The sequence below is a fragment of the Lithobates pipiens genome, unplaced genomic scaffold (genome assembly GCF_037356315.1).
Source record: "Lithobates pipiens isolate NorthernLeopardFrog02 unplaced genomic scaffold, aLitPip1_a1.2 Scaffold_3, whole genome shotgun sequence".
NCBI classification, from domain to species: Eukaryota; Metazoa; Chordata; class Amphibia; order Anura; family Ranidae; genus Lithobates; species Lithobates pipiens.
The window spans coordinates 254,190,929-254,217,974 of record NW_027507790.1 but is presented as its reverse complement, the minus strand read 5'-3'; the positions used below and the strand labels follow the sequence as shown (position 1 = coordinate 254,217,974).

Here is a 27,046-nt window from a genome sequence, read left to right as displayed (position 1 = left end):
AAGGGGACATACTGGAGGTACACAGGACACAGGTAACAGCTGAAGACCAGTCAGCATTTAAGCACAGGTGAAAGCATCCTTAAATAGACGGTCTGGTGCCAATATACATTGTGTGCGCGCTTGTTCGCATGCAAGCATTTATGTACGCATGCACATTCCTGATAGCTGTTTTGCGGAGATTAATGCACGCACGCGCATTTCTATTAGCCAAGCATCTTTGTGCATGCACATTTCTATTAGCCAAACAACTGATTGGTATTCTCTGACACAAAATACTGAACTCAAAACTGTAATTTTGTAACGTTTGGAAATGCCATTAAATTTTGGGTGTTGTGTCAGTAAATTTCAATCTGGTAGGTTGGCAACACTGGTCTATGATCACGTGATCGAAAGCTCTCGATCCCAAGCAGCGATCGGGAACTTTCCATTAGCTGGCAGTAAACGTGCCGGGAGTGTGCAGGGCATGTGTTCTCTGCAAAGCTTTGTGCTCAATATGGTACACAAATATGCGGCTGCTTGGCACCAAGGCCCACCCGCCAAGAGACCGCATATCTGCATGCCATCGGCGCCAGCAGGTTTAATCTTCAGGTTATACTACTGCCTAAAGGAGGATGGAGGATTAGATACTGGACTGGCAAACACAGTAGTCTAGCCCGGGGTAACCCCTCACACTACCATCAAGCCTTACTCACTCAGGTTGAACAGGATGGACTGGTGTCTTTATTCAACCTTACTAACTATGAAACTATAAGCCTCTGTTTTGCAGCAAAGCGGAGGGATGGGACCATTTTCCCTTAATGGAGGCCAAGAAAAGGATTTTACTTTGAGCACAAAAATCCTATTTTCTTTCTCAACCATTGAAGGAAACAGAAAGTCTTTTATCTTCAGGACATCTGTGAGCAGGGGCAGGTTGTAGAGTGTTGGGGTGGTTCCCTCCTCATTAAGCACCAAGCAAGGGTCACATGAGAGGCCTACCCTGTGGTGGGTTCTCACTTTAGACCTCTATGACTAAGGCTCAGTGGGCAGGGTGAAACGCATTGGAGGGCGTGGCTTGTAGAGCAATACAGGCTGAGGCTTTCACTCATGTCAACAACAAAGACTGGATTGGGAGAGCAGCAGTTTTCTGACAGCATTCTGTTGCCTGAAGCTTCTCCGGTATTCAGGAACATTGAGTTTTTCCTAAACAGCTCTACTATACAGTTTGGGTCTTTCCTTCATAAGCTACAGAAATAGTTGTCAGGGACGTAGGGGAACACTTGTCCATACGTCCGCAAAATATAATGTTCCATGTAGAGTTGTAGCTGAGATAATCAGGTTATCTGAGTCTGAGGTAGGTATGCGTCAATTGGCCATATTTATGCCCATTTCTCTCCACCGTTACTGGGTCAGTAGAAGGGGGATGAGGACAGGGCATGCATGGCTCTAGGGGTGGTAGCAGGTCCTCCTCTAGGTCGACTATAAGAGACACCCCTAGGCTGGTCTCAGGAATGCATGGTTTGCATAACCATCAGGGCCTCATTAGCCAGGGAGTAGTCGAACAGTGGAGGTGTCAAGAAGAAGAGAATTCAGGAGGCTCGAGCTGGTGCTGTCTGGACAATCTGCTGTTGGTGGGCTAGGGATCAGCGGGGGGTAGCAGTTCATCCAACAGGAGCTCATGGGAACCCTGATCTTCATTCCAAGGGGTTGTAGACTCTGCAGAAGCAGGGCAGGCCTGGCAGCTCAACCCCAGAAGCAGCGGGAGGAGACCATCCCTGTTAACTGGTCAGTGCTTCACTTTACCAGAGGTTCAACTGAGGTGGCGTCTCTGGCAGCAGTGGTAGCCTTAGGAAGGTCATCAAGGCCAAGCTCACCAAAGGGTTCTTCCTCAAAGAAACACTGGAACAGAGATGTGTCGCACATGTGGCAACGAGCCCGAGGAATCAGGGTAGCCAGGCGCCTCTTGCAGGTGGGATAGATAACTCTGAATTCCTCTTGGGTGCCAAAATGGCAAAGAGCTAATCAGTAGACCAGTTGATACCGAGCTCCGATATCGCAGATTGTAGGGACCTGTTTCCTCAGAAGCTGGTGAATGGCCATAGTGTCTGGTAGCAATGCCCGTGGAGCATCTGTGCATTGTTCCTGGGTCCTGTTGCTATATACACCTAATGCCAATCTGGTGTTGGAACCTCATGCAGGATCCAATCAGGAAGCAAACATGTGCAGTCACGTGGACTATTGCTGGGCAAGCCTGGACAAGTTCTAACTAGCTAACTATTGCCATGGTCTCTTTAGAGGTGGTCCTCATGTGTATGCAGTAGGCGTAGCCCCGTGTTGGGTGTCAAATGTGAGCAGGGGAACGTTGTAGTGTGAGTGTAGTGTGAGTGTAGTGTAGTGTCTTGTCCTCCATGTTTCCCTCCTTGTTGGGCGTGCTGGTGCTGTATCTTCTTGTTGGCTACTCTGCTTTGTATAACAGAGCAATAATACTTACTGTCTTTTTCATTGTTGACCTGACTGCTTTCTTGTCTGCCATCTGCCTCATTACCTCTGATTGAACCTTACCTCCAGGGCCGGTGCTACCACTAGACAAACAAGACAACCGTCTAGGGCGCACTGCAGCCTAGGGCACCCGGCCACTGGTGTTCCTACTCTCTTCTCTCTGCCACCGCTCAGTTCACAAGGAGGACTGTGTCTGTGTCCCAACTCCCAAATTAATGGAAGCAAGCAAACATTCAATGAAGGGCACTCATAGGCTGCATTTGATGGGCGCTGGTGAGGCTGCATTTGATGGGCACTTCATTAAAAAGGTGGGGTCAGGGGTGGGGCCAATGGAGGGGCAGCAAAATGAGGCTTCACCTAGGGCAGTGATGGTGAACCATGGCACCCCAGATGTTTTGGAACTACATTTTCCATGATGCTCATGCACTCTGCAGTGTAGTTGAGCATCATGGGAAATGTAGTTCCAAAACATCTGGGGTGCCAAGGTTCGCCATCGCTGACCTAGGGTGTCAAAAATCCTTGCACCAGCCCTGCTTAATTATCATCTTCTGCCTTTGTCAGTCTAGCATCAGAAGTTCTGGTGTAAACTGGCTGGCGCCTCGGGTTAGCAGGGGTGTTGCCGTAACAACAAGATTTGACCTACCTGCTTTGCTCCAGCAAGATTTTTGGTTCCTTCCTGATTGTTGATGTATGCTCCGTTGTGGCTTTGTCCAACTGAATCTGGGCAGTGACCCATGCTTCAGGAGGCATGATTCTTTCCAAAGTCCCTTGCACTGATAAGGTGTTATGGACTCCACCCCAGCCCAACAGACTAATGTTTGCAATGAGGAACTTCCAAAAGACAAGAAGGAAGACCTAAGCCTGGTAAACACCATTATTTTTTAACAGCTCTGTTCTGAGCCGCTGCACTAACGATTCAACGTTAGTGCAGCTATCTCCCCTGCTGTTCTTTTGTGTTCAACCAGAACACTCCGGTCAGCGCTCTCAGCCATTGGTTTTCCAGCATGCTTGTCTGACAGAAGCTGGCCAAAAGCCTGGCTTCTGTCAGACCGGCTATCATACACACTGGCCAAATGTTGGTGGGTTTTTATTGAACCAGCCAATGTTGCCTGACATTCGGCCTGTGTGTACTAGGCTTTACTAGTGCCATATTCAAATATCCATCAAACTAGGGATAACCTGATCCTCAGCCCTTGTACACACGGTCGGAGATTCCGACGGAATGTGTCCTATCAGACCGTTTTGTCGGATATTCCGACTATGTGTGGTCTCCATTGGACTGTTTCCATCGGAATATCCGACGGACCAACTTTTCCAACTTGCCGGTAAGATTTTCCGACAAAATGCTCCGATCGGACATACTCCGATCATGTGTAGCCTACTCCTACGGACAAAGTGCCACGCATGCTCAGATCAAATTCCTAGACCAAAGCTATTGGCTACTAGCCTGAACGTAGTCCCGTTGTAACGAAATAACGTCATCACGTTATGTACAATCGCATTTTCGACAACTTTGTCCGACCGTGTGTATGCAACATCACTTCCGGACCTCTTCCGGAATTAATCCGTCGGAATTACTCCGATGGATTTGGTTGTCGGAATCTCCGACCGTGTGCTCAGGCCACCAAATAAACCTTCATGTAAAGGAAGGCTTATTTTAGGATTTGAGGGCCAGACCTTGCAGGCTTGGAAGGTATTGGCAGAAGATGAGGGTTTGACAAAATTAAAGAGGTTTTATTTAAAATCAAGAAGGATTTGCAATCTGTTTCCTAAAACCCACATTTAGTTAAAATTAAAAATATAAAAATCAACATATGGGATACAATATATGTTTTTAAAAGCGCCATGTCATTTATAAATATTAATTTTTTTTGGATGATTTATGAGAAGGTTTCTCTTTCCGATACCGAAAAAGTTCCTCAAAAATTATTTTTGCATAAGGCTCCATTGCGTTTTTGTAAGTTTTTTTGGGTGTTTTGTTGCGAGTTTGTATGTGTGTTTTTGTACAGTATTTTTCAATCGTTTTAGAGCTTTAATGTTTTTGTATTAGCCAAGAGAGAAAACTGTTACTTCATTTGTTGCCATGTGTTTCTGCTTTCAGCTGCTTCAAAAACACACCGATCGTTATGAATCGAGCTACATAAGTAGCTCCAAAACTTATCTAAGCTTCATGCATTTTGGAAATGAGATGTGCATACCCCCCAACTTTCTAAGATGAGACTGAGGGACACCTATTAGCAAAAGCATGTAGGCTTCGGACACAAACCTTGCAACGCCCCCTTAACCACTTCGCGCCCGCGCTATAGCCAAAAGACGCTAACTGTCGGGAGGCCGTCCCTGGACGTCCTCCCTTTAACTTCCCCTCTGCGCACCGCCACAGGTGCGGATCGGGGAAGTTCTGTGCTGGCCGTGTCCCCCGGACACAGCCAGTCACAGATCGCTGTAAACTGCCAATCACAGCGGCCATTTACAGCGTGATCGGCGTGCCCAATGAGAGATGATCTCATATGTAAACATATGAGATCATCTCTCATCGCTGGCTCTCCCTCCTCACACAGACAGCGTGTGAGGAGGGAGAGATTAACCTCTGCAGAGATGCAGCGGTCTGTGTAAAAAAAAAATGAAAATACAGTGCCCATCAGTCCCCACTGCCACCTGTTCCCACTGCCACCTGTCAGTGCCATTTGTCCCCAGTGCCACATGTCATCAGTGCCACATAGTTCCAACTGTCATCAGTGCCACATAGTGCCTTCTGTCATCAGTGCAATATCAGTGTCACGTGTCATCAGTGCCAAATATTAGCACCATCAGTCATCAGTGCCACGTATCAGTGCCACCTGTCAGTGTCACGTGCCATCTGTTATCAGTGTCATGTGTCATCAATGCCAGGTATCAGTGCCATCTGTCATCAGTGTCACGTGTCATCAGTGCCACGTATTATTGCCATGTGTCATCAGTGCCACATATTAGTGCCATCTGTGAATGAATGAATGACTTGTATAGCGCTACCTATATGAACTGAATCGCCTCTGGGCGCTTTTCTTGCCACTGGTGTCCATCTGCAGCTTTTTTATTCGGTCCTATAACCTGTAGAGTCACGACACACTTACAACATTGACATACACATACACATATTATGGCCAATTTTTTTTGGACAGGGTGTAATTAACCTACCAGCATGTCTTTGGAGTGTGGGAGGAAACCCACGCAGGCACAGGGAGAACATGCAAACTCCAGGCAGATAGTGTCGTGGTCGGGATTTGAACCAGCAACCCTATTGCTGCTAGGTGAAAGTGCTAACCACTACACCACTGTGCTGCCCTAGTGTCACGTGTCATCAGTGCCACGTATTATTGGCATCTGTCATCAGTGCCACGTATCAGTGCCATCTGTCATCAGTGCCACGTCGGTGTCACGTGTCATTGTCCTGGTGCTCCAGGGCCTTCAAAACTGTAATAGGTAGTCAACAAGTTAGATGTGTAATTTATGCTCCTAGAACATGTGATGGCGCTCCCTGCATGTTGGGCCTCTCTATGTGGCCAGGCTGTGGAAAAGTCCCACACATGTGATATCGTAATACTCAGGAGGAGTAGCAGAATTTATTTTGGGGCATTATTTGTGGTATACACATGCCTTGTGAGAGAAATAATCTATTACAATGACAATTTTGTGGAAAAAATTTAAATTTAAAAAACAAAATCTTCATTTTGCAAAGAATTGTGGGAAAAAATTACAACATCAAAAAGCTCACCATTCCTCTTACTAAATACCTTGGAATGTCTACTTTCAAAAAATGGGTCATTTGGGGGGTATTTGTACTTTCCTGGCTTGTTCGGGTCACAAGAAATTAGATCGGCCACCAGTACATCAGATGTGATCAATTTTGTATGATTCACACCACAACTTTCACAAAGACCAAATAATATCCACTAATTTGGGTTATTTTTACCAAAGATATGTTGCAGTATAAATTGTGGCCAAAATGTATGAAGAAAAATTATTAATTTGCAAAATTTTATCACAGAAACAAAGAAAATGTGTTTTTTTTTCAAAATGTTCGTTATTTTTTCATTTATAGCACAAAAAATAAAAAACCCAGAGGTGATCAAATACCACCAAAAGAAAGCTCTATTTGTGGGAAAAAAAGGACAAAAATTTAATTTGGGTACAGTGTTGTATGACTGAGTAATTGTAATTCAAAGTGTGAGAGCATCGAAAGCTGAAAATTGGTCTGGGCAGGAGGGGGGTTTAAGTGCCCAGTAGGCAAGTTGTTAAAGGAGAATTATACAAAAATAATGATTGGTTAAACCCACAAAAGTTTTTTTTTTTTTTTTACCACTACTATTCCTTTATATTGGCTTTTGGTATTTACAAATGCAGCAATTTAGAATCTGGATGAAAGGGTTAGCACTGGGAACCACTTTTGGATAGATAAATAGTGCATTTTATTTACGTCTATATAAATCAGACCAAACATGAGGGATAAATGAGGAGGAATGAGGGACAGTTTTCAAAAAAAAGGGACAGTCCCTTGAAATCAGGGGGAGTTGGGGGCTATGGATGTGAACCACCACCATAGAGGATAATTGAGGATAATTGATGACAAAACACTCAGATGTGAACAGGTGCCATTGAAATGAATGGGATTTTGCTTGTTGGGCATTTTTTGGGCGTTTTACGAGCATTTTGTGAGCTGAAAATGCTCCGGTGTGAATGCAGCCTTAAGCTAAAAAACGCTGAGGTTTGAGTGGGACCTTAGGCCTCATGCACACTGGACGTATGCTCACTGGCCAGAGCCGCGCGACGTCACTCCCGCGGATGTGCGGTAACGGCACTGACTTCTGAAGGAACGGCACGGGCAGCTGTTCCTTCAGAGTGCATGCGCCGATGACATTATATAGTAAATATCTCCTAAAAGGCTCACGTTTAGGAGATATTAACAGTACCTATAGGTAAGCCTTATTCTAGTCTTAAGGTTGGGGAAGAAACTGCGCTACAGTATGAATTATGAATAATCTTGTGAAAGATTAAATTAATGAAAGCTGCCGTTCTATTCTGTACCAAAAATACAAAACTTAAATAAAACTGAAAAATTATAAGCACTGTACTAACCCGTTATGGGGTGATGATAAGTGATAGCCTCGCTGATTGGGGCCACACTCCCCCCCACCAACTGTACTTGCTTTAAACAGACAACAGTGATAATTAGTGAAAAACATTAATATCATAAGGTAAAAATTAAACACCAATCAAATATCTCGAAAAACGTATAAATTTGGGACTAAAAACAATAGTGCAAAACTTAATAATGTATGTATATAAATTACTCCAGACCTGTAGAGTAAAAAACGTGACTAACAACGTATGCTAAAAATCCTCTGGAATGAGAATCCAACATAAGATATAGGCACCACTTGTGACCACAAATGTGACTAATTCAAATAAGTAAATAAATTAATAAGTGAAAAAAAGTCCATCCACAAGAATTTTCTCTTATTGTGAGCCTTATTCTAGGCTTACCTATTGATACAAGTAATATAGGGAGGTTTACAACCTCTTTATGGAGCAGGCCGGGATGTTGGCCGCGTCCTTAAAGCAGTGTTCCAACCACAAATTTTTTTTTTTTTTAAAGTCAGCAGCTACAAACACCGTAGCTGCTGACTTTTAATAAGGACACTTACCTGTCCAGGGAGCCCGTGATTTCGGCCCCCTGAGGCTGATCCGTCCATATGATCGGGTGCAGGCTCCACCATTCTAATTAACCACTTGCCACTTGCCGACCGTGTCGTGTACATTTACTGTGGCACAATGGCACCGCTACGCAAAATCCCATACCTGTACGGGGCGCGCCCGCACACCCCCCCTTCCCATGCTCACGACCATCGGATTAGTTTCAGAACTGATCAATCTTCAGGTCCAGGCCAATGATTTATGGCCTGGACCTGCTGATCGATTCTGGCAAATGAAATCCTTCCCCTGACTGTAAGTGTAAACACAGGCAGGGGAAGTGATGTCATCTCCCCTCGTGGAATCCTTTTCTTTCCAGAGAGAGGAGGGAGAACATCTCACAGTAAGTTGCACCAACACTACACTGACACCAGTACACGCAGGTACACTTGTTACCCCCCGATCGCTCCGCCAGTTAACCCCTTCACCAGGGGTCAAGTCCTAGGGAAAAAAGTGTGGGAACTCCCACCCAAGATCCACTCCCCCACCAAAAAAAAAAGATACGCTCATATGCACGAACGCTTCAAAAGTGATATTTTTCATCCAATTTTCATATTGTGTGTATGAAGCTTAAAGCGGGAGTCCACCGGGACTCCGCGTTTTTTTTTTTTTTTTTAAAGCCAGCAGCTACAAATACTGCAGCTGCTGACTTTTAAAATAGTGACACTTACCTGTCCAGCGCGCCCGCGATGTCGGCACCCGAAGCCGATCTCTAGATCGACACTCGAGTGCTGCCGCTGACATCTTGGGTATGGGAATCAGGAAATGGAGCCTTTCGGCTTCATTTCCCGGTTCCCTACTGCGCATGCGCGAGCCGCGCTGCGCAATGAGGACGGTCCCCGCTGCCTCTGGGATCTGTGTGTTTCCCAGCAGGCAGCGGGGCACTTGCGGGAAGGGGCGGGCACTTGCGGAAAGGGGCGTAAGTTACGCCCCTTTCCGCAGAGAGCTATCCCGGAAGTGGGTGCAGTTACCTGGATTATCCAGGTAACTGCACCCCCCTCCCCCCTGAAAGGTGCGGATTGTGGCACCGGAGGGGGGGGGGGGGGGTTCCGATGAGCGCAAGGTCCACTTTAGGGTGGACCTCCGCTTTAACTGTTAGTACATAAAAAACAACAATCCTCAAGAAACATAAATACGGTAATTCTCTGAATAATCAGCATTCATTCAATTGTGCTTCCATGCAAATGTGAACATGATGTTCTGATCTTTATTGGGGAATTTTATTTTGTATATAGAGTGTTTATGTGGTGAGTTTACACTTTTCTTTGAACAGAGTTTGGATAACACAGGGTTAAACAGAAAGGTCATAAATGAACTGCACATTATCTGGACAGAATGCTTGGGGAGATAGTGATGTGTTCCTGCTTAGGAGATGTATGTTAGCTTGGGGGGCTGCAAACTCTGCAGGGCTCCAACACACACTCGCTGCTATTCCAACCCTTCACATATTTCCACATAAACTTCCCTCCTGGCATTAAACTTTGCCAGGTATTGTGCTCAGCTTACCACCCCAAACTGATGTTCCTCCCTCAGCTCACCTCTCTCCCTGCATGTCCTGTGAGCAGAATAGCTGTGCTCCTCCTCTGGGTTCTCTCACCATATGGCACTGAAGATAGAGGAGGAGGGATTCGGTGGGACACACAGAGCAAGTATGCAGAAGACTGGGGGTGGGGGGGGGGGAGATGAGGAGACAGAAAATCAGGGGGGGGGGGGGGCGGCGGGGAGCAGCGCATCACGAGAGGTCTGACTAAATACAATCTCTTAGCAGCAGGGACCTGATCTACCCATCAGCTAGCTGTGATTGACAGGTAGATCGAAGCGGAAGCTGTCATGGGGCCCCCTACTGGCAATGCCTGATTGGTCAGGTGTGCGGCACTTACTATTGCGAGCTGTGTCGGCAGCTGCTGGTGTAGCACCTGCCACAAAGCTCACATACTACAAAGTCTTGCAGGACACGGCTGCTAACGGAAACTAAGTTCCTGTTGTGGAAAAAGTACAGGAACTCCGTTCCCATGCATTCCCACAGGTCTTGAGCCCTGCCCTTCACTCTCTGTCACAGTGTCACCCAGTGCAGTTGTCAGATTTTTCTCTGATCACTGTACTGGTGTAATTTATGACACTAATCAGCGTTAGGGCAGTTAGTGGTAGGCCCAGGTAGCTTTAGGGTACCCCTCCAACCCTCCCAATAAAGGTTTTGATCACTCCCCTGTCACCAGTGATCACTGTATTAGTGTTATGGGTGACGCTGGTTAGTTAGTTATTTATTTATAGCATCGGGGTACACACCATATATTACCTAAATAAAGGTATAACCCCCTGATCACCCGGCGGGTGATATCAGTTAGGTTTTAGCGTAAGTCAGGCTCTGTGTCACCCCCCGGCAGTGTCAGAATAGTGCCAGTAGTGCTAACACCCACGCACGCACCATACGCCTCCCTTATTAGTATATTGTCTGAACGGATCAATATCTGATCTGATCAGATCTATTCTAGTGTCCCCAGTAGTTTAGGGTTCCTAAAAACACAGTGTTAGCGGGATCCGCCCAGATATCTCCTAGCACCTGCATTTAGCCCCTCCGCCCAGCCCAGCCCAGCCCACTCAAGTGCAGTATCAATCGATCACTGTCATTCACAAAACACTAAACACATAACTGCAGCATTCGCAGAGTCAGGCCTGATCCCTGCGAACACTAACAGTTTACGGTCTCCAAATTTAAGGCCTTCCTGGGCCTATCCCTCTTCATGGGAATAATTAAAAAAAGTGAGTTGTGGTCATATTGGTCCACTGACCCAATTCACCATATGCCCGTGTTCTCTGCTTGCCTGAACAGGACACGCTATGAGCAGATCTTGCGGTTCATGAATTTCATTGACAATGACCTGAATATGGCATAATAAATTTTGTGAAAAACAGTGTAGCGCTTATTTGTTTTTACCACATTACAATGTGACCAATGTAATCAGTGCATACATTAGACTGTGCAAACAAATAAATACATTTAAACACTCTTTGCTGTATATGATAATTAAAGCTAGAATATCCAAACAAATATATGAAAAAATATATGTCAAAAATAGGAAAACAACGTGAAAACAAGTGAAAAGTTCTCCAAATTTTCTGTGTATGATACGATGAAGTGAAAACAGTCCTACACCTTCTCCAAGGAATGATCGCACAATCACCGCGTGAACCCTCCACCACATAAAATGAACCTTCACTGCAGCCTGAGATTTTATTGAAAAAGCGCTTATGTTCTTTGTACACATGAGTTTGATAATTTTTTATTAAATTACTTGAAACGAAAAACGGAGTTACACTATTGTGGTCCCTGCTTTCTTCTTTTATATCTATCCCATTACCTATGATGATTTATGTGGATGGAGACATACTGTAGAGGAAATAGCCACACTTGAAAGTCTTCCAGAAAAGGACAACACCGAAAAAGCCTATGTATATCTACAAGCATATATGATCCTCCAAATATAATTTTGAGTAGGATCCATTAAATCTGGTAAGCCCCCATTTTATGTGGTGGAGGGTTCACGCGGTGATTGTGCGATCATTCCTTGGAGAAGGTGTAGGACTGTTTTCACTTCATCGTATCATACACAGAAAATTTGGAAAATTTGGAGAACTTTTCACTTGTTTTCACGTTGTTTTCCTATTTTTGATATATATTTTTTCATATATTTGTTTGGACATTCTAGCTTTAATTATCATATACAGCAAAGAGTGTTTAAATGTATTTATTTGTTTGCACAGTCTAATGTATGCACTGATTACATTGGTCACATTGTAATGTGGTAAAAACAAATAAGCGCTACACTGTTTTTCACAAAATTTATTATGCCACATTTGTACACCTAGATGTTGTGTTAGCTGCTGTTTGTATACCGTCTACACATTTGAATAGCGCAGTGTTTTTGGTTCTTTTTGAAAAAATGACCTGAATATGATCGGCTCTACAAACTCGTAAAACCACTTAAAGCGGAGGGCCGGTTATAAAAAAAAAAAAAAAAAGTCAGCAGCTGCAAACACTGCAGCTGCTGACTTAATAAACACACTCACCTGTCCAGGGCGCCCGCGATGTCGGCCGCCCGAGGCCGACCCGTCCCTCGGCTCTCGGGTCCCGGCGCCGCCATCCCTTGTAAGGGAAACAGGCAGCGGAGCCTTATGGCTTCACTGCCCGTTTCCTACTGCGCATGCGCGAGTCCCGCAGCTACTGCGCATGCGCGAGTCCCGCAGCACTTTCTGAATGGGACGCGCTGTGTTCTGGAACACACAGTTCCCAGAACACAGCGCGACTCATTACCCAGAAGACGCCGCGACGAAGAGAGAAGACAGAAGATCTCCGCGGAGGAGGAAGAGGAAGATTAGGATAAAGTGCCTAGCAACAGGCATTTCTGGTAAGTAAAAAAAAAAAAAATTTTTTCATTTTTTTTTTTTTAGATTTTTTGTAATTTTTAACATTTTTTTGTTTTTCAGGGTGGCCCTCCCCTTTAAACCAACAGTTTGCAGCCTTGTGTACTCTTGATCAAGTTGTCTGCATTGATGAATCCCTGATTACGTTTTCTGGCTGCTTGTCATTCAAACAGTATCTTGCCAGCAAGCGTGCCAGATACAGGGTCAAGATGTATAAGCTCTGTGACAGGGCCACAGGCTATACATATAGTTTTATGGTTTACAAGGAAAGAGATAGTCACGTGGAGCCGGAGAACTGCCCAGACTACATAGGGAGCGTTGGTAAGATTGTGTGGGACTTGGTGTCACCCTTATTCGAAAAGGGGTATCACTTGTATGTGGACAATTATTACACAAGCGTGCCACTTTTTAATCACTTGTTTGATCATGGAATTGGTGCATGTGGCACCATGCAATCTAATTGGCAGGGCTTCCCCCAACAGCTTGTAGATTCCCGTCTTAGGCTGGGGGAAAGAGCCTACTTGAGATGTAATAATTTGCTCACTGTGAAGTGGAGGGAGAATAAGAATGTTTTCGTTCTGTCCTCCCTTCACTCAGACACGACGGTCCAAATTCAAACGGCGACTGGTGTTGTGAAGAAACCCTTCTGTGTCATCGAATACAACCTTAACGTGGAAGGGGTGGACCGCAACGACCAGTTGATGATGCCGTACTTAATTGCCCGTAAGGCCAGACACTGGTACAAAAAAGTGTCTGTATACTTATTCCAAGTGGCTCTGCTGAACGCTTATGTGCTATACAAAGCTTCAGGACAAACTGGACCCTTCCTTAAATTCCAGACGGTGCTGTGGCCCAACTTCCCAATGTAAATGCAGTGAACTGGCTGCATGGGAGGCATTTTCCGTATGTCCTCCCTGGTACCCCTACCAGTCGATCACCCCAAAGAAGATGTCGTGTCTGTAGCAAGCGCGGATTTAGGCATGACACCCGCTATTGCTGTCCCTCCTGTCCTGACCAACCTGGTCTCAGCATCGGGGAATGTTTTGACTGCTACCATACACTAGTGGAGTATTAGATGCCATCACATTTTTGGAGACCCAAACCTGGAACCATTACAACCGTTACAGTTACAAATAAAAGTGTAAAAAAATCAAATTTAAAAAAAAGCTGAAAAACTATATATATAAAATAAAAAAGCCCCAAAAAAGTGTTATTCTTTCTCTAATCTCTCTCTATTGTTCTGCTCTGTTTTACTGTATTTTTTAACGGCAAAGTTTTATTGTTACTATGTTTTATCATGTTTGCTTTTCAGGTATGTAATTCTTTTATACTTTACTGTTTACTGTGTTTTATTGTTAACCATTATTTTATTTTCAGGTACGCCATTCAGCTGCAGAACTGATTAATTCATCTTGAGAGCAACAGCGTTTGCTCGCGATACATAAATCAGCAACTCCAACGCTGTAGGATGTGATTTCACCACTACAGTTAAACAAAAAAGAGCATATGCCATAACATTAGGGGGGCAGATTGACCCCATGCTTCAGCATATATTTTTTACTCTTTTTTATGGCACAAATTGTTGTTGTTTTATTGAGTTAATGTTTTATTGTTACTATTGTTTGCTTTTCAGATGCGCAATTTAGCTGCAGCACTGATTTATTTACCTTGACAGCAACAGCGTTTGCTCTCACGATACGTAAATCAGCGACTGCATCGCTGTAGGAGATGATTTCATCACCACAGTTAAAAAAAAAATGGCGTATGCCCATCATTAGAAGTGGGTGGATGCAGGGCAGTATTCTAATGGTGGGCATTCCCACTGATCAATCTCTTTTTTGTTCAGCTGCATAAAAAAAAAGAACATTACTATATATGCCCAAACAAGGACCAGCGAAGTATTGGTATGTTGCTTGTTGTGAATTCATGAAGAAATACATTTAATATTCACTGGCAGAGATGAGAGATTTCAGTGGGCCTCAAAAAGTGGATGAACTATAATTTTGATATTATTGAACTATTACCCTTTTGGAGACCTTTAAAGCAAAATACATGATCTCACACTTTTTGTTTTTCCAAATGTTCAGGGGATTAGTTATCTGTAACTTTTACAAACCCTGTGTTGAGACAAGAGACTGGAACAATGATAACTCTTGTCACCAAACAAAAAGACGTGTATTTATCACATGGAAATAACCCTTAACCACTTGCCGACCGCCGCACGACGATATACGTCGGCAGAATGGCACGGGCAGGCATATGGGCGTATATATAAGTCCCTGCCTGCCCGCGGGTGGGGGGCCCGATCGGGCCCCCCCCCGGTGCCTGCGGCGGTCGGCATTTCTTCGAGAGCGATCCGGGATGAGGGGGCGGCCATTCATTCATGGCCACCCCCTCGCGATCGCTCTCGACGAATGGAAATCCCCCGTGACATCACTTCCTCTCCTGTAATGTAAACACAGGAGAGGAAGTGATGTATTCTCTCCTCCGTGTCGGTATTTTCCGTTCCGACACGGAGGAGAGCGGATCGGTGAGTTGCACCAACACTCTACACACACAGTAGAACATGCCAGGCACACTCACACCCCCCCTTTACCCCCCGATCACCCCCCCAATTACCCCTGCCCCCCAGTCACAGTGACACCAATGTCATTTTTTTTTTTTTTTTTTTTTTTTTGCATTGGTGTCATTTGTGACTGTAATAACTGTTAGGGCAGTTAGAGTTAGCCCCCTTTAGTTCTAATGTACCCCCCTAACCCCCCCAATAAAGGTTTAACCCCGTGATCACCCCCCGTCGCCAGTGTCACTAAGGCTGGGTTCACATTGCAGCGGTTTATGAGAACGAATGTGATTCGCACCGCACTGCAGTGCAAATCACATCCGATCTCTGTGCGATTCGAGTTCAGCCATTCGCCGCACACGCCGCACCCGCCACACCCGCCGCACCCGCCGCAAATTCGCACGGGACCCTTTTTTTGGCCCGCAGCAGAATCGGATCGCATGGGTGTTCACACCATGCGATCCGAGTTTGCAGATCGCACTGCGATATGCGAACTGATCTGGGGGTGTCAGTAACATTTCACTGACACTCCCAGCAGTTCGCATAGGGCAGTGTGAACTGCCGCCGGGAGGCATGCGATGCGGGAACCCGCCGCGGATTCGCGGCGTTTCCGCATCGCTCCAGTGTGAACCCAGCCTAATAAGCGATCATTTTTCTGATCGCCGTATTAGTGTCACAGGTGACGCTAGTTAGGCAGGTAGGTATTTAGGTTCGCCGCAGCTTTTTATAGCGCCAGGGACCCCCATATACTACCGCATAAAGCCCCCTGATTGCCCCCTAGTTAACCCTTTCACCAGTGATCACCATATAACTGTTACAGGTGACGCTGGTTGGTTAGTTATTTTTTTATAGTTTCAGGGCACCCGCCATTTATTACCTAATAAAGGTTTAACCCCCTGATCACCCGGCGGGTGTCATTTGTGACTAATAACTGTTAGGGCAGTTAGGGTTAGCCCCCTTTAGTTCTAAGGTACCCCCCTAACCCCCCCAATAAAGGTTTAACCCCGTGATCACCCCCCGTCGCCAGTGTCACTAAGGCTGGGTTCAGATTGCAGCGGTTTGAGAACGGATGTGATTCGCACCGCACTGCAGTGCAAATCACATCCGATCTCTGTGCGATTCGAGTTCAGCCATTCGCCGCACCCGCCGCACCCGCCGCACCCACCGCAAATTCGCACGGGACCCTTTTTTTGGCCCGCAGCAGAATCGGATCGCATGGGTGTTCACACCATGCGATCCGAGTTTGCAGATCGCACTGCGATATGCGAACTGATCTGGGGGTGTCAGTAACATTTCACTGACACTCCCAGCAGTTCGCATAGGGCAGTGTGAACTGCCGCCGGGAGGCATGCGATGCGGGAACCCGCCGCGCATTCGTGGCGTTCCCGCATCGCTCCAGTGTGAACCCAGCCTAATAAGCGATCGTTTTTCTGATCGCTGTATTAGTGTCACAGGTGACGCTAGTTAGGCAGGTAGGTATTTAGGTTCGCCGCAGCTTTTTATAGCGCCAGGGACCCCCATATACTACCGCATAAAGCCCCCTGATTGCCCCCTAGTTAACCCTTTCACCAGTGATCACCATATAACTGTTACAGGTGACGCTGGTTGGTTAGTTATTTTTTTATAGTTTCAGGGCACCCGCCATTTATTACCTAGTCTCACTAGTGTACCCCTAAATTTAGGGGTGTCTACTTTCCAAAATGGGGTCATTTGGGGGGGGTTTGTGCCATCTTGGCATTTTATGGCCTTCAAAACTGTAACGCCCTTAGAAAGCCTGAAGGCGGTGCTTGGTTTTCGGGGCCCCGTACGCGGCTAGGCTCCCAAAAAGTCCCACATATGTGGTATCCCCGTACTCAGGAGAAGCAGCAGAATTTATTTTGGGGTGTCATTTCACATATGCCCATGGCATGCGTGAGCAATATATCATTTAGTGACAACTTTGTGAAAAAAAAAAAAAAAGTTTGTAATTTTCCCGCAACTTGTGGCAAAATATAAAATATTCCATGGACTCAACATGCCTCTCAGCAAATAGCTTGGGGTGTCTACTTTCTAAAATGGGGTCATTTGTGGGGGTTTTGTGCCATCTTGGCATTTTATGGCCTTCAAAACTGTAATAGGTAGTGAGGAGTGAAGTCAAATATTTACGCCCTTAGAAAGCCTGAAGGCGGTGCTTGGTTTTCGGGGCCCCGTACGCGGCTAGGCTCCCAAAAAGTCCCACATATGTGGTATCCCCGTACTCAGGAGAAGCAGCAGAATTTATTTTGGGGTGTCATTTCACATATGCCCATGGCATGTGTGAGCAATATATCATTTAGTGACAACTTTGTGAAAAAAAAAAAAAAAAAAAAAAAGTTTGTAATTTTCCCGCAACTTGTGGCAAAATATAAAATATTCCATGAACTCAACATGCCTCTCAGCAAATAGCTTGGGGTGTCTACTTTCTAAAATGGGGTCATTTGTGGGGGTTTTGTGCCATCTTGGCATTTTATGGCCTTCAAAACTGTAATAGGTAGTGAGAAGTGAACTCAAAAATTTACGCCCTTAGAAAGCCTGAAGGCGGTGCTTGGTTTTCGGGGCCCCGTACGCGGCTAGGCTCCCAAAAAGTCCCACATATGTGGTATCCCCGTACTCAGGAGAAGCAGCAGAATTTATTTTGGGGTGTTATTTCACATACGCCCATAGCATGTGTGAGCAATATATCATTTAGTGACAACTTTGTGTAAAAAAAAAAAAAAATTTTTTTTTTGTCATTATTCAATCGCTTGAGGCAAAAAAATAAAATATTCAATGGGCTCAACATGCCTCTTATCAATTTCCTTAGGGGGTCTACTTTCCAAAATGGGGTCATTTGGGGGGGTTTTGTACTGCCCTGCCATTTTAGCACCTCAAGAAATGAGATAGGCAGTCGTAAACTAAAAGCTGCGTAAATTCCAGAAAACGTACCTTAGTTTGTAGATGTGACAACTTTTGCGCAAACCAATAAATATACAATTATTGACTTTTTTTTTACCAAAGACATGTGGCTGAATACATTTTGGCCTAAATGTATGACTAAAATTGAGTTTATTGGATTTTTCTAATAACAAAAAGTAGAAAATATCATTTTTTTTCAAAATTTGCGGTCTTTTTACGTTTATATCGCAAAAAATAAAAATCGCAGAGGCAATCAAATACCATCAAAAGAAAGCTCTATTTGTGGGAAGAAAAGGACGCAAATTTTGTTTGGGTACAACATTGCATGACCGCGCAATTACCAGTTAAAGCAGCGCAGTGCCAAAGTGTAAAAAGACCTCTGGTCATTTACCAGCAAAATGGTCCGGTCTGAAAGTGGTTAAAGAGGGATTCCACCAAAAAAAAATATTAAAAGCCAGCAGCTATAAATACTACAGCTGCTGACTTTTAATAAATGGACACTCACCTGTCCCGGGTTCCAGCGATGCCGGCAGCCGAGGCCGATCGATCGCTCGGCCCTCGGCTGCTGCCGCCACCATTCTAGGTGAGGGAATCAGGAAGTGAAGTGAATCGGCTTCACTTCCCGGTTCCCTACTGCGCATGCGCAAATCGCGCAGCGCAATAGAAATTCTCCGCGCTGTCACTGGGACCCGTGTGTGTCCCAGCAGACAGCGCGGCAGGACAGGAAATGCCGTAGACTCCCACGGGAGTCTATGCCCGGAAGTGGGTGTAAATACCTGTCTTTGACAGGTATCTCCATCCCCCTCCCCCCTGAAAGGTGCCAATTGTGACACCGGAGGGGGGGAGGGATCCGATCAGCGGAAGTTCCACTTTAGAGTGGAACCCCGCTTTAACTAGAAAAAAAACATTGTGCTCTCAAGTAAAGACTGTTTGGACAATATACAACCATGAAGACAAAATTCAATAGCTGACACCTTGTCCAACAAAACCTATTGTGTGAATGTTTAGGGACTTGAGGACACAGCTAAGCTATCTAAACATTTATTGGACTGCTCAAAATCCATCTCAAAACATGGTGTTAGAGGGATATGCAAGTCAGAAATATTTAAAAGTACCTATGATCTTTTATAAGTCATTCAAATTATATGTGATATTTGTAGGTCACAAAAGAGATATTATAATTTTAGTATCTAATGATCGAAAGAACTTTGTCATAAAGAAATTATATATGGAAGTGTGATTATAAGTAGAAGTGTTTTAGCAACAAATTAGTATTATGAAAAACATATAAACATGATTATAACTGCCTAAGAAATTAACCTATGTCTAGATAAACAAATATTAATTGGATATATCAGAATTATCCAGTTATCCAGATAAATAATTTTATGTGATATTGATTGATATATATCTAACCTGCGTCCTTTCTAAATGGACTAAAGATTTAAAGAGGAAGTAAACCCTGATGAGTTTACTTCCTCTTTCATTCCCTGCAAAGGCAAAGCATAATGGACTACTATACATCGCATAGTAGCCCATTATGTGTCACTTACCTGACACAGGAGCCAGCGAAGTCACCGCTGTCCCCTGTAGTCCGGCGCATCCATCTTCTCGGTGGGTCTCGTTGCTGTCATTCGGCGAATCCGCGATGACGTCACTCCTGCACATGCGCACGGGAGCCGCCACCCGCGGCATATTGCCGTTGACCACGATGCGCTCAGTGCGCCTGCGCGCCGCTGTCTACGGCTCATGCGCCGTAGACAGCAGTGCCTGTCTTTCGGCAAATATCTTCTAAACCGTGTAGATTTAGGAGATATTTCTTGGACCTACAGGTAAGCCTTAATCTAGGCTTACCTGTAGGTCAAAGTTGGTTGTAAGGGTTTACAACCACTTTAATAGATATACATATATATAACCATTTTATACAATGGGGATTATTCAAAATCATGTTAAGCGTATTTTCTATTATGTTGGTTACTAGCATCACTGAACACTAGAGATATATTCGTTTTAAATTTCGTAAATTTGTGTTTTTTTGGTATTTGGTTTATGGTCTTGCAAGACTTGACAGTTGTTTTTATAAATATTTTTTATATATAATTTTTTATTAATACCGGATTCCAGTTTATAAATAAATAAAGCTAAATTTTTTAATACAAGCTTTCTGGTACCTGGAGTTACTACACTATGTGTTTTTTTTCATCTCCCTGAGGATATTCTGACCCGTTAACACCGGCCCTATCACAGTCTCCGTGCATCAGAGGAAGAAGAACAAGTGGACGTTTTTTACCCTAGACAGACCACCCTCTGTAGCTTGAAACAGATACGCACTTCTGCCCCTTGTGGGTATAAGGATCCGGTGAGTGGGGACCTGAGGGGCTCCCTTATCCGAGCATGAGCCAAAGGGCCTGGTATGGATTGAGGGTGACCCCCACGCCACTTTTTTTATTGCTGGAAAAAAATTTTTACATTCATCTGTCAGCGGGGAATCTCACTGGCAGGTGATGACTCAACGGTTGTTAAGGATGCAGCGGCTTGCTTCCACTATTCAGTGGTTGTTAAGGACACCGGCAGCCCCGCTCTTTAATGCTGAAGCTGCTAAACGTGGCATACACACTGGGCAAAACACTGCTAAATGCTGGCAGAAAAAAATATATAAAACTTTAGAGTTTTTTTTTTGTCCAGCATTTCTAAAGCAGTTTTTTTTAAGCTTTCTATTATGCATGATGCCTTATAGTTAGAAGTGTCTGATTTTGGTTATGCGAGGTACTCTTTATCTGAATATATGTAACCCCTCTGAGGTAAAATGGGGGTGCAGTTTCTTGATTAGCCTTTTCTATCACACTGCCTCATATCTGCCTCATGCCCCAGCAGCCTTGCCTGCAGCCCGAGGGGCATTTTCCCGCCCTTTTTGTTTGTTTGTTTTACTCGGGGGAGCTGATTGGATCACACGCTCAGCCGTCCGCCTGGCAGGGAATTTGATCGAAGGGGGGGTGGTGTCACGTGGCCGTGTTATTTTTTTTTTTTTGGAGGGCGGGACTTAGACGAGCGGGAGCGCGCTTATGCGCGTGCCCGGCGCAACCCATCCCCCACACGGAGCTTTTTTAGCCCCAAGGTCACGTGATCCCCGCCGAGCGCAGGAATGGTACCGGGAGAAGATGGCGGATCCCGAGGAGCTGAGGGTGAGAGCGGGGAGGGGGCGGCCACACCGGGGGAGTAGCAGGGCGGCCGCCGCTGGTGGTGCAGTGATGGTGTGAGGTGATGACGTCTTTCCTCTCTCCGGGCCCGGGGATAGTACCGGGGACATGGGGGGAGGGGAGTCTGCTGTGTACTGAGGGGGAGGGGAGAGCTGTCATGGTGTCTGGTTCGGAGGGGGAGGGGGGGCAATCAGTGACAGGGGGAGGGGTAACTGTCTTCTACTGACAGAGGGGAGGGGAGATACTGTGTCACAGTGCTGGGGGGGGGGGGCGGTAATCTGCAGCACAAAGGGGGGGTGGTAGTAATCTGTGGCACCATATGGAGTAGGGTTGCCGCCTCATCTCCTTTAAACCCCAACACACATTAACACCTCGCTTACCGGGCACCAAAACCCCCTTTCTCCTGCCCAGACCAATTTTCTGCTTTAAGCGCTGGCACACATTGAACGACAATTGCGCGGTCATACAATACTGTACACACGTGACATTTTTATCATCCCCCACAAATAGAGCTTTATTTTGATGGTATTTGATCACCTCTTGGTTTTTTTTTTTTTTGTTAAAATTTTTTTTTGTTTAACTACTTGACATCCGTGTTACGGCCGAATGACGGGCACAGTGCAGATCTAAATTCCCGGGAGGCCGTCATATGACGCCCTCCCCTGTGCACGCTCCCTGAGACTCGCGTGATCACCGATCCAAGTAAGGGGCCGGTCCCGGCCCCTTACCATGTGATCAGCTGTCAGCCAATGACAGCTGATCACGTGATCAAAACAAAAGCTCGATGATCGCCTTTTTTTTCTCTCCTCACGCTGAACAGCAGAGGAGAAAAAGACGATCACCGGCTCATCTTAAAGGGACATCTGTCCCGAAACGGAAGAGGCATGGCATCTGACAGTGCCCACAAGTGCCACCTATCAATGCCCACCACTGGTGCCAATCGGTGCCACTTAGAAGTGCTGCCCATCACTGTCGCCCCTCGGTGCCCATCACTGTCGCCCCTCGGTGCCCATCACTGTCGCCCCTCGGTGCCCATCACTGTCGCCCCTCGGTGCCCATCACTGTCGCCCCTCGGTGCCGCCTCATCAGCGTACATCAATGATGGATAAAAATTACCTGTTTTAAAATTTTATAACAAAATAAAAAAAAATATATATATATATATATATTTTTTTTTAATTCAGTCTTTTTACATTTTCTTTTAACAAAAAATCAAAATCTCAAATACCACCAAAAGAAAGCTCTATTTGGGGGGGGGGGGGACGTAAATTTTATTTGGGTACAGCGTCGCACGTCGGTTAAAATAACGCCTCATCCATGTGATCGGCTGTCAGCCAGTTGACAGCTGATCACGTGATCAAAACAAAAGCTCTTTTTTTCTTTTTTTTTCTCCTCACGCTGACAGGGGAGGAGAAAAAAAAAAAGCCAATCACTGGCTCATCTTAAAGGGACATCGGTCCCGAAAAAGAAGAGGCAATTATGCCTCATTTATGGCATCTGACAGTGCCCACAAGTGCCACCTATCAATGCCCGCAAGTGGTGCCAATCAGAGTGCCACCTAGAAGAGCTGCCCATCACTTCCGCCCATCAGTGGCACCTCATCAGCATACATCAATGACGGATAAAAATTGCCCGTTTAATTTTTTTTATAACAAAATAAAAAAACAAAAAATAAAAATCGCACAGGTGATCAAATACCACCAAAAGAAAGCTCTATATGGAGGGGGGGGGGAAACGTAAAATTTTATTTGGGTACAGTGTCACACATCAGTTAAAATAACGGTGCATTGCAAAAAAAATGGCCTGATCAGGAAGGGGATAAAACCTTCTGGGGCTGAAGTGGTTAATAAAAAAAATATATATATGATTTCCTGTGAACTACAAGAACTGACATTCTTTGAGGCTGTCACCTTGTGGCTCTCGGTGAAATAGCAGGGTACTGTGGTAACTCATTGAGTTACATAGTTAGGTTGAAAAAAGACACCCAGTGCAAAAAAATAAAAAATACAATCCCATATAACCAATCCTATACACACAGTTGAAACAGAGGAAGGCAAAAAACCCCAGTAAAGCATGATCCAGTTTGCTCCAGCAGGTGAAAATTCCATCCTGATCCCCTGAGAGGCAATCGGATTTTCCCCGGATCAACTTTACCTATAAGTGATAGTACCCAGTTATCTTGTGTGCATTTAGGAAAGAATCCAGGCTTTAACTGCTTGCCGCCCGCCGTCAATCGGTGCCACTTAGAAGTGTTGCCCATCACTGCCACCCATCAGTGCCCATCACCAAATACACAAGGGTTTACGACCCCTTTAATCTCTTATCAAGAGGGAATATTTCCTCTAATCTTTCCTTAACCACTTAAAGGGGAGGGCCACCCTGAAAAACAAAAAAATGTTAAAAATTACAAAAAATCTAAAAAAAAAAAAAATGAAAAAAAAATTTTTTTTTTTTTACTTACCAGAAATGCCTGTTGCTAGGCACTTTCTCCTAATCTTCCTCTTCCTCCTCCGCGGAGATCTTCTGTCTTCTGTCTTCGTCGCGGCGTCTTCTGGGTAATGAGTCGCGCTGTGTTCTGGGAACTGTGTGTTCCAGAACACAGCGCGTCCCATTCAGAAAGCGCTGCGGGACTCGCGCATGCGCAGTAGCTGCGGGACTCGCGCATGCGCAGTAGGAAACGGGCAGTGAAGCCATAAGGCTCCGCTGCCTGTTTCCCTTACAAGGGATGGCGGTGCCAGGACCCGAGAGCCGAGGGACGGGTCGGCCTCGGGCGGCCGACATCGCGGGCGCCCTGGACAGGTGAGTGTGTTTATTAAGTCAGCAGCTGCAGTGTTTGCAGCTGCTGACTTTTTTTTTTTTTTTTTTTTATAACCGGCCCTCCGCTTTAAGGGCCGCCTCACGCCTATATACGTCGGCAGAATGGCACGGCTGGGCACAATCACGTACTGGTACGTGATCCTTTAAAGAGGAAGTAAACCCTGATGGGTATACTTGCTCTTTGATTCCCTGCAAAGGTAAAGCATAATGGACTACTATGCATCGCATTGTAGTCCATTATGTGTCAGTTACCTGACACAGGAGCCAGCGAAGTCACCGCTGTCCCCTGTAGTTCCGAGCGTCCATCTTCTTGGTAGGTCTCGCTGCTCCAGTGCTGTGATTCGCCGGAGCAGCGATGTCACTCCCGCGCATGCGCACGGGAGCCGACACTCGCAGCTTATCGCCGCAATCTGCGGCTTACCCAGTGCGCCTGCGCGCCGCTGTCTTCAGGTAAATATCTCCTAAACCGTGTAGGTTTAGGAGATATTTCTTGGACCTACAGGTAAGCCTTAATCTAGGCTTACCTGTAGGTCAAAGTGGTTTGTATGGGTTTACAACCACTTTAAGTGCCCAGCCGTGGGTCGGGAGCGTGCCGCCACCAGCGCGCTCCCGAGCCAGTCCTGTGCTCCGTGGCCGCGGGACCAGTGGACACGATCGCCACTGGTATCTCGCGATCGGGTCACAGAGATGAACGAGGAGAGGTCTGTGTAAACAAACCTCTCCCCATGCTTCCCTGTGTGTCTGTCACCGATCGTCTCTTCCCTTTTATAGGGAACGACGATCAGTGATGTCACATGCCAGGCTACGCCCCCCTGCAATAAAAACAAAACACATAATGTCATACATAACACTACACTGCCCCCTAGTGGTTAACTCCTTCACTCCCAGTGTCATTTACACAGGAGTCAGTGCATTTAAATAGCATTGATTGCTGTATAAATGACAATGGTCCCAAAAATGTGTCAAAAATGTCCGATGTGTCCGCCATAATGTCGCAGTCATAATAAGAATCGCTGATCGCCGCCATTACTAGTAAAAAAAAATATAGAAATAGAAATGCTATAAAACTATCCCCTGTTTTGTAAACGCTATAACTTTTGCGCAAACCAATCAATAATCGCTAACTGCGATTTTTTTTTTTTTTACAAATTAAATATGTAGAAGAATACGTATCGGCCTAAACTGAGGAAAAAAAATGTTTTTTTAAATATTTTTTGGGGGGATATTTATTATAGCAAAAAGTTAAAAAAATATAGAATTTTTTTAAAAATTGTTGCTCTATTTTTCTTTATAGCGCAAAAAATAAAAAACGCAGAGGTGATCAAATACCACCAAAAGAAAGCTCTATTTGTGGGGAAAAAGGACCTCAATTTTGTTTGGGAGCCACCTTGCACGACTGCGCAATTGTCAGTTAAAGCGACGCAGTGCCGAAATCGCAAAAAGGGGCCTGGTCCTTTGGCTGCAAATTGGTCCAGGGCTTAAGTGGTTAAAGTGACACTAAACCTTCATATTTTTTTTTTTTTTTTTTTTTAAATAACATCATACTTACCTCCATTGTGCAGTTCGTTTAGCACAGTGTGACCCCAAACCTCGTCTTCTGGGGTCCCCTGGCGGCTCTCACGGCTCCTCCTCGCATTGGTAAACTCCCTGGGAGAAGTGCTTTCCCAGAGGGTTACCTTGCAGGCGCGCTCCCAAGTGCAGCACTTGCGTCTGTAGACACAGAATGCCGTATTTAATTTATTTTTTTGACAGATACACAAAGAATGACAATTACAGGTAGATAAACTGCATCATTGGATTTGATTTACAGCAGCGGGAGCCCATGGCTGCGCTGCTATCAATCTATCCAATCAAGAGCCGAGAACCCCGGGCAGAGAGGAAGAGCATGTCTCGGCCGAAGAATTGAAGGGCTCGGGTGAGTAAAATTGGGGGACTAGTCAGTGTCAGAAGTTTTTTCACCTTAAAGTGTAGTTTCCAAAAAAAATAAAAAATCAAGTCAGCAGCTACGAAAACTGCAGCTGCTGACTTTTAATAATTGCACACTTACCTGTCCCAGGGTCCAGCGAAGCGGGGAACAAAGCCCCGCTTGTCTCCCCATCCTCTCTGTGGCGTCAGCATTGTCAGTGTGGGCACCCGGCTGTGAAGCTGCGCGCTGTGACTGGCTGGGTAATCATCTGGGAACTGTGACGTGTCCCAGATGATTGTCGAGAGGGGAGAGGAAAACTTACTGAAGGGTGCTCCTGTAGAGCCATTCAGTTTCCTGGTGACGGGTTAGTCTGTAAAGACTAATCAAGACCTGTAATGATGGGTCGTCCTGAAAATCTGGTGGTGGTTTGGATTGGTGCATCGTCCTGTGTAGGAGCTGGTTGGGCCAGGCTGAAGAGTTGTGATGAAGTGACTTCCCATAGGGACGGGGTGTGTCATAGCGGCTATTGTAAGGTGGTTGGTCCTGTAGGTGCTAATCTGGGTAATTTGGTGCAACTTTTGTGTTTTATAGCCCTTTATCTTGGGTCCCTCTAGTGCATAATTTAGTCTTTTAACCCCCCTAGCGGTAATCCCGAGTCTGGCTCGGGGTAGGAATATACTGACAGGAGCGTTAACCCCGAGCCAGACTCGTGATGGCTTCGCTCGATGCAGGGGAGGACACAGGGAGCGTTACTCACCTTGTCCCCTGGATCCAGCGATGTCCGCTGCGCTGTGTGATCGAGCTGTCCTCCGCTCGATTCACAGTGCCGAATGCCGCCGAGCTCCGTTCCCTGCGACGTTACGGCGCACGGGAGCGGAGAACGGCGGCAAATTCAAAAAAGTAAAAACACACTAAACACACACACAGCACTGCAATCTTACAGATTACAGTGCTGTATTAAAAAATACACACCCCCTTTGTCCCTAGTGGTCTGTGCAGTGCCCTGCATGCACTTTTATATTATAAATA

At 45.5% G+C, this 27,046-nt stretch overlaps 1 protein-coding gene across 3 annotated transcripts in view; it reads left to right on the top strand.

Annotated features, from left to right (window-relative positions):
* Positions 1-21,118: 21,118 nt before the first annotated feature.
* Positions 21,119-27,046, top strand: part of PIAS2 (protein inhibitor of activated STAT 2) — a 92,693-nt gene continuing 86,765 nt past the window's right edge. For all 3 annotated transcript variants that reach the window (XM_077463054.1, XM_077463053.1, XM_077463052.1), the window contains exon 1: positions 21,119-21,279. In XM_077463054.1, the coding sequence (XP_077319180.1) occupies positions 21,160-21,279 (120 nt within the window). In that variant the 5' untranslated portion in view covers positions 21,119-21,159. The remainder of the gene's footprint in view (positions 21,280-27,046) is intronic.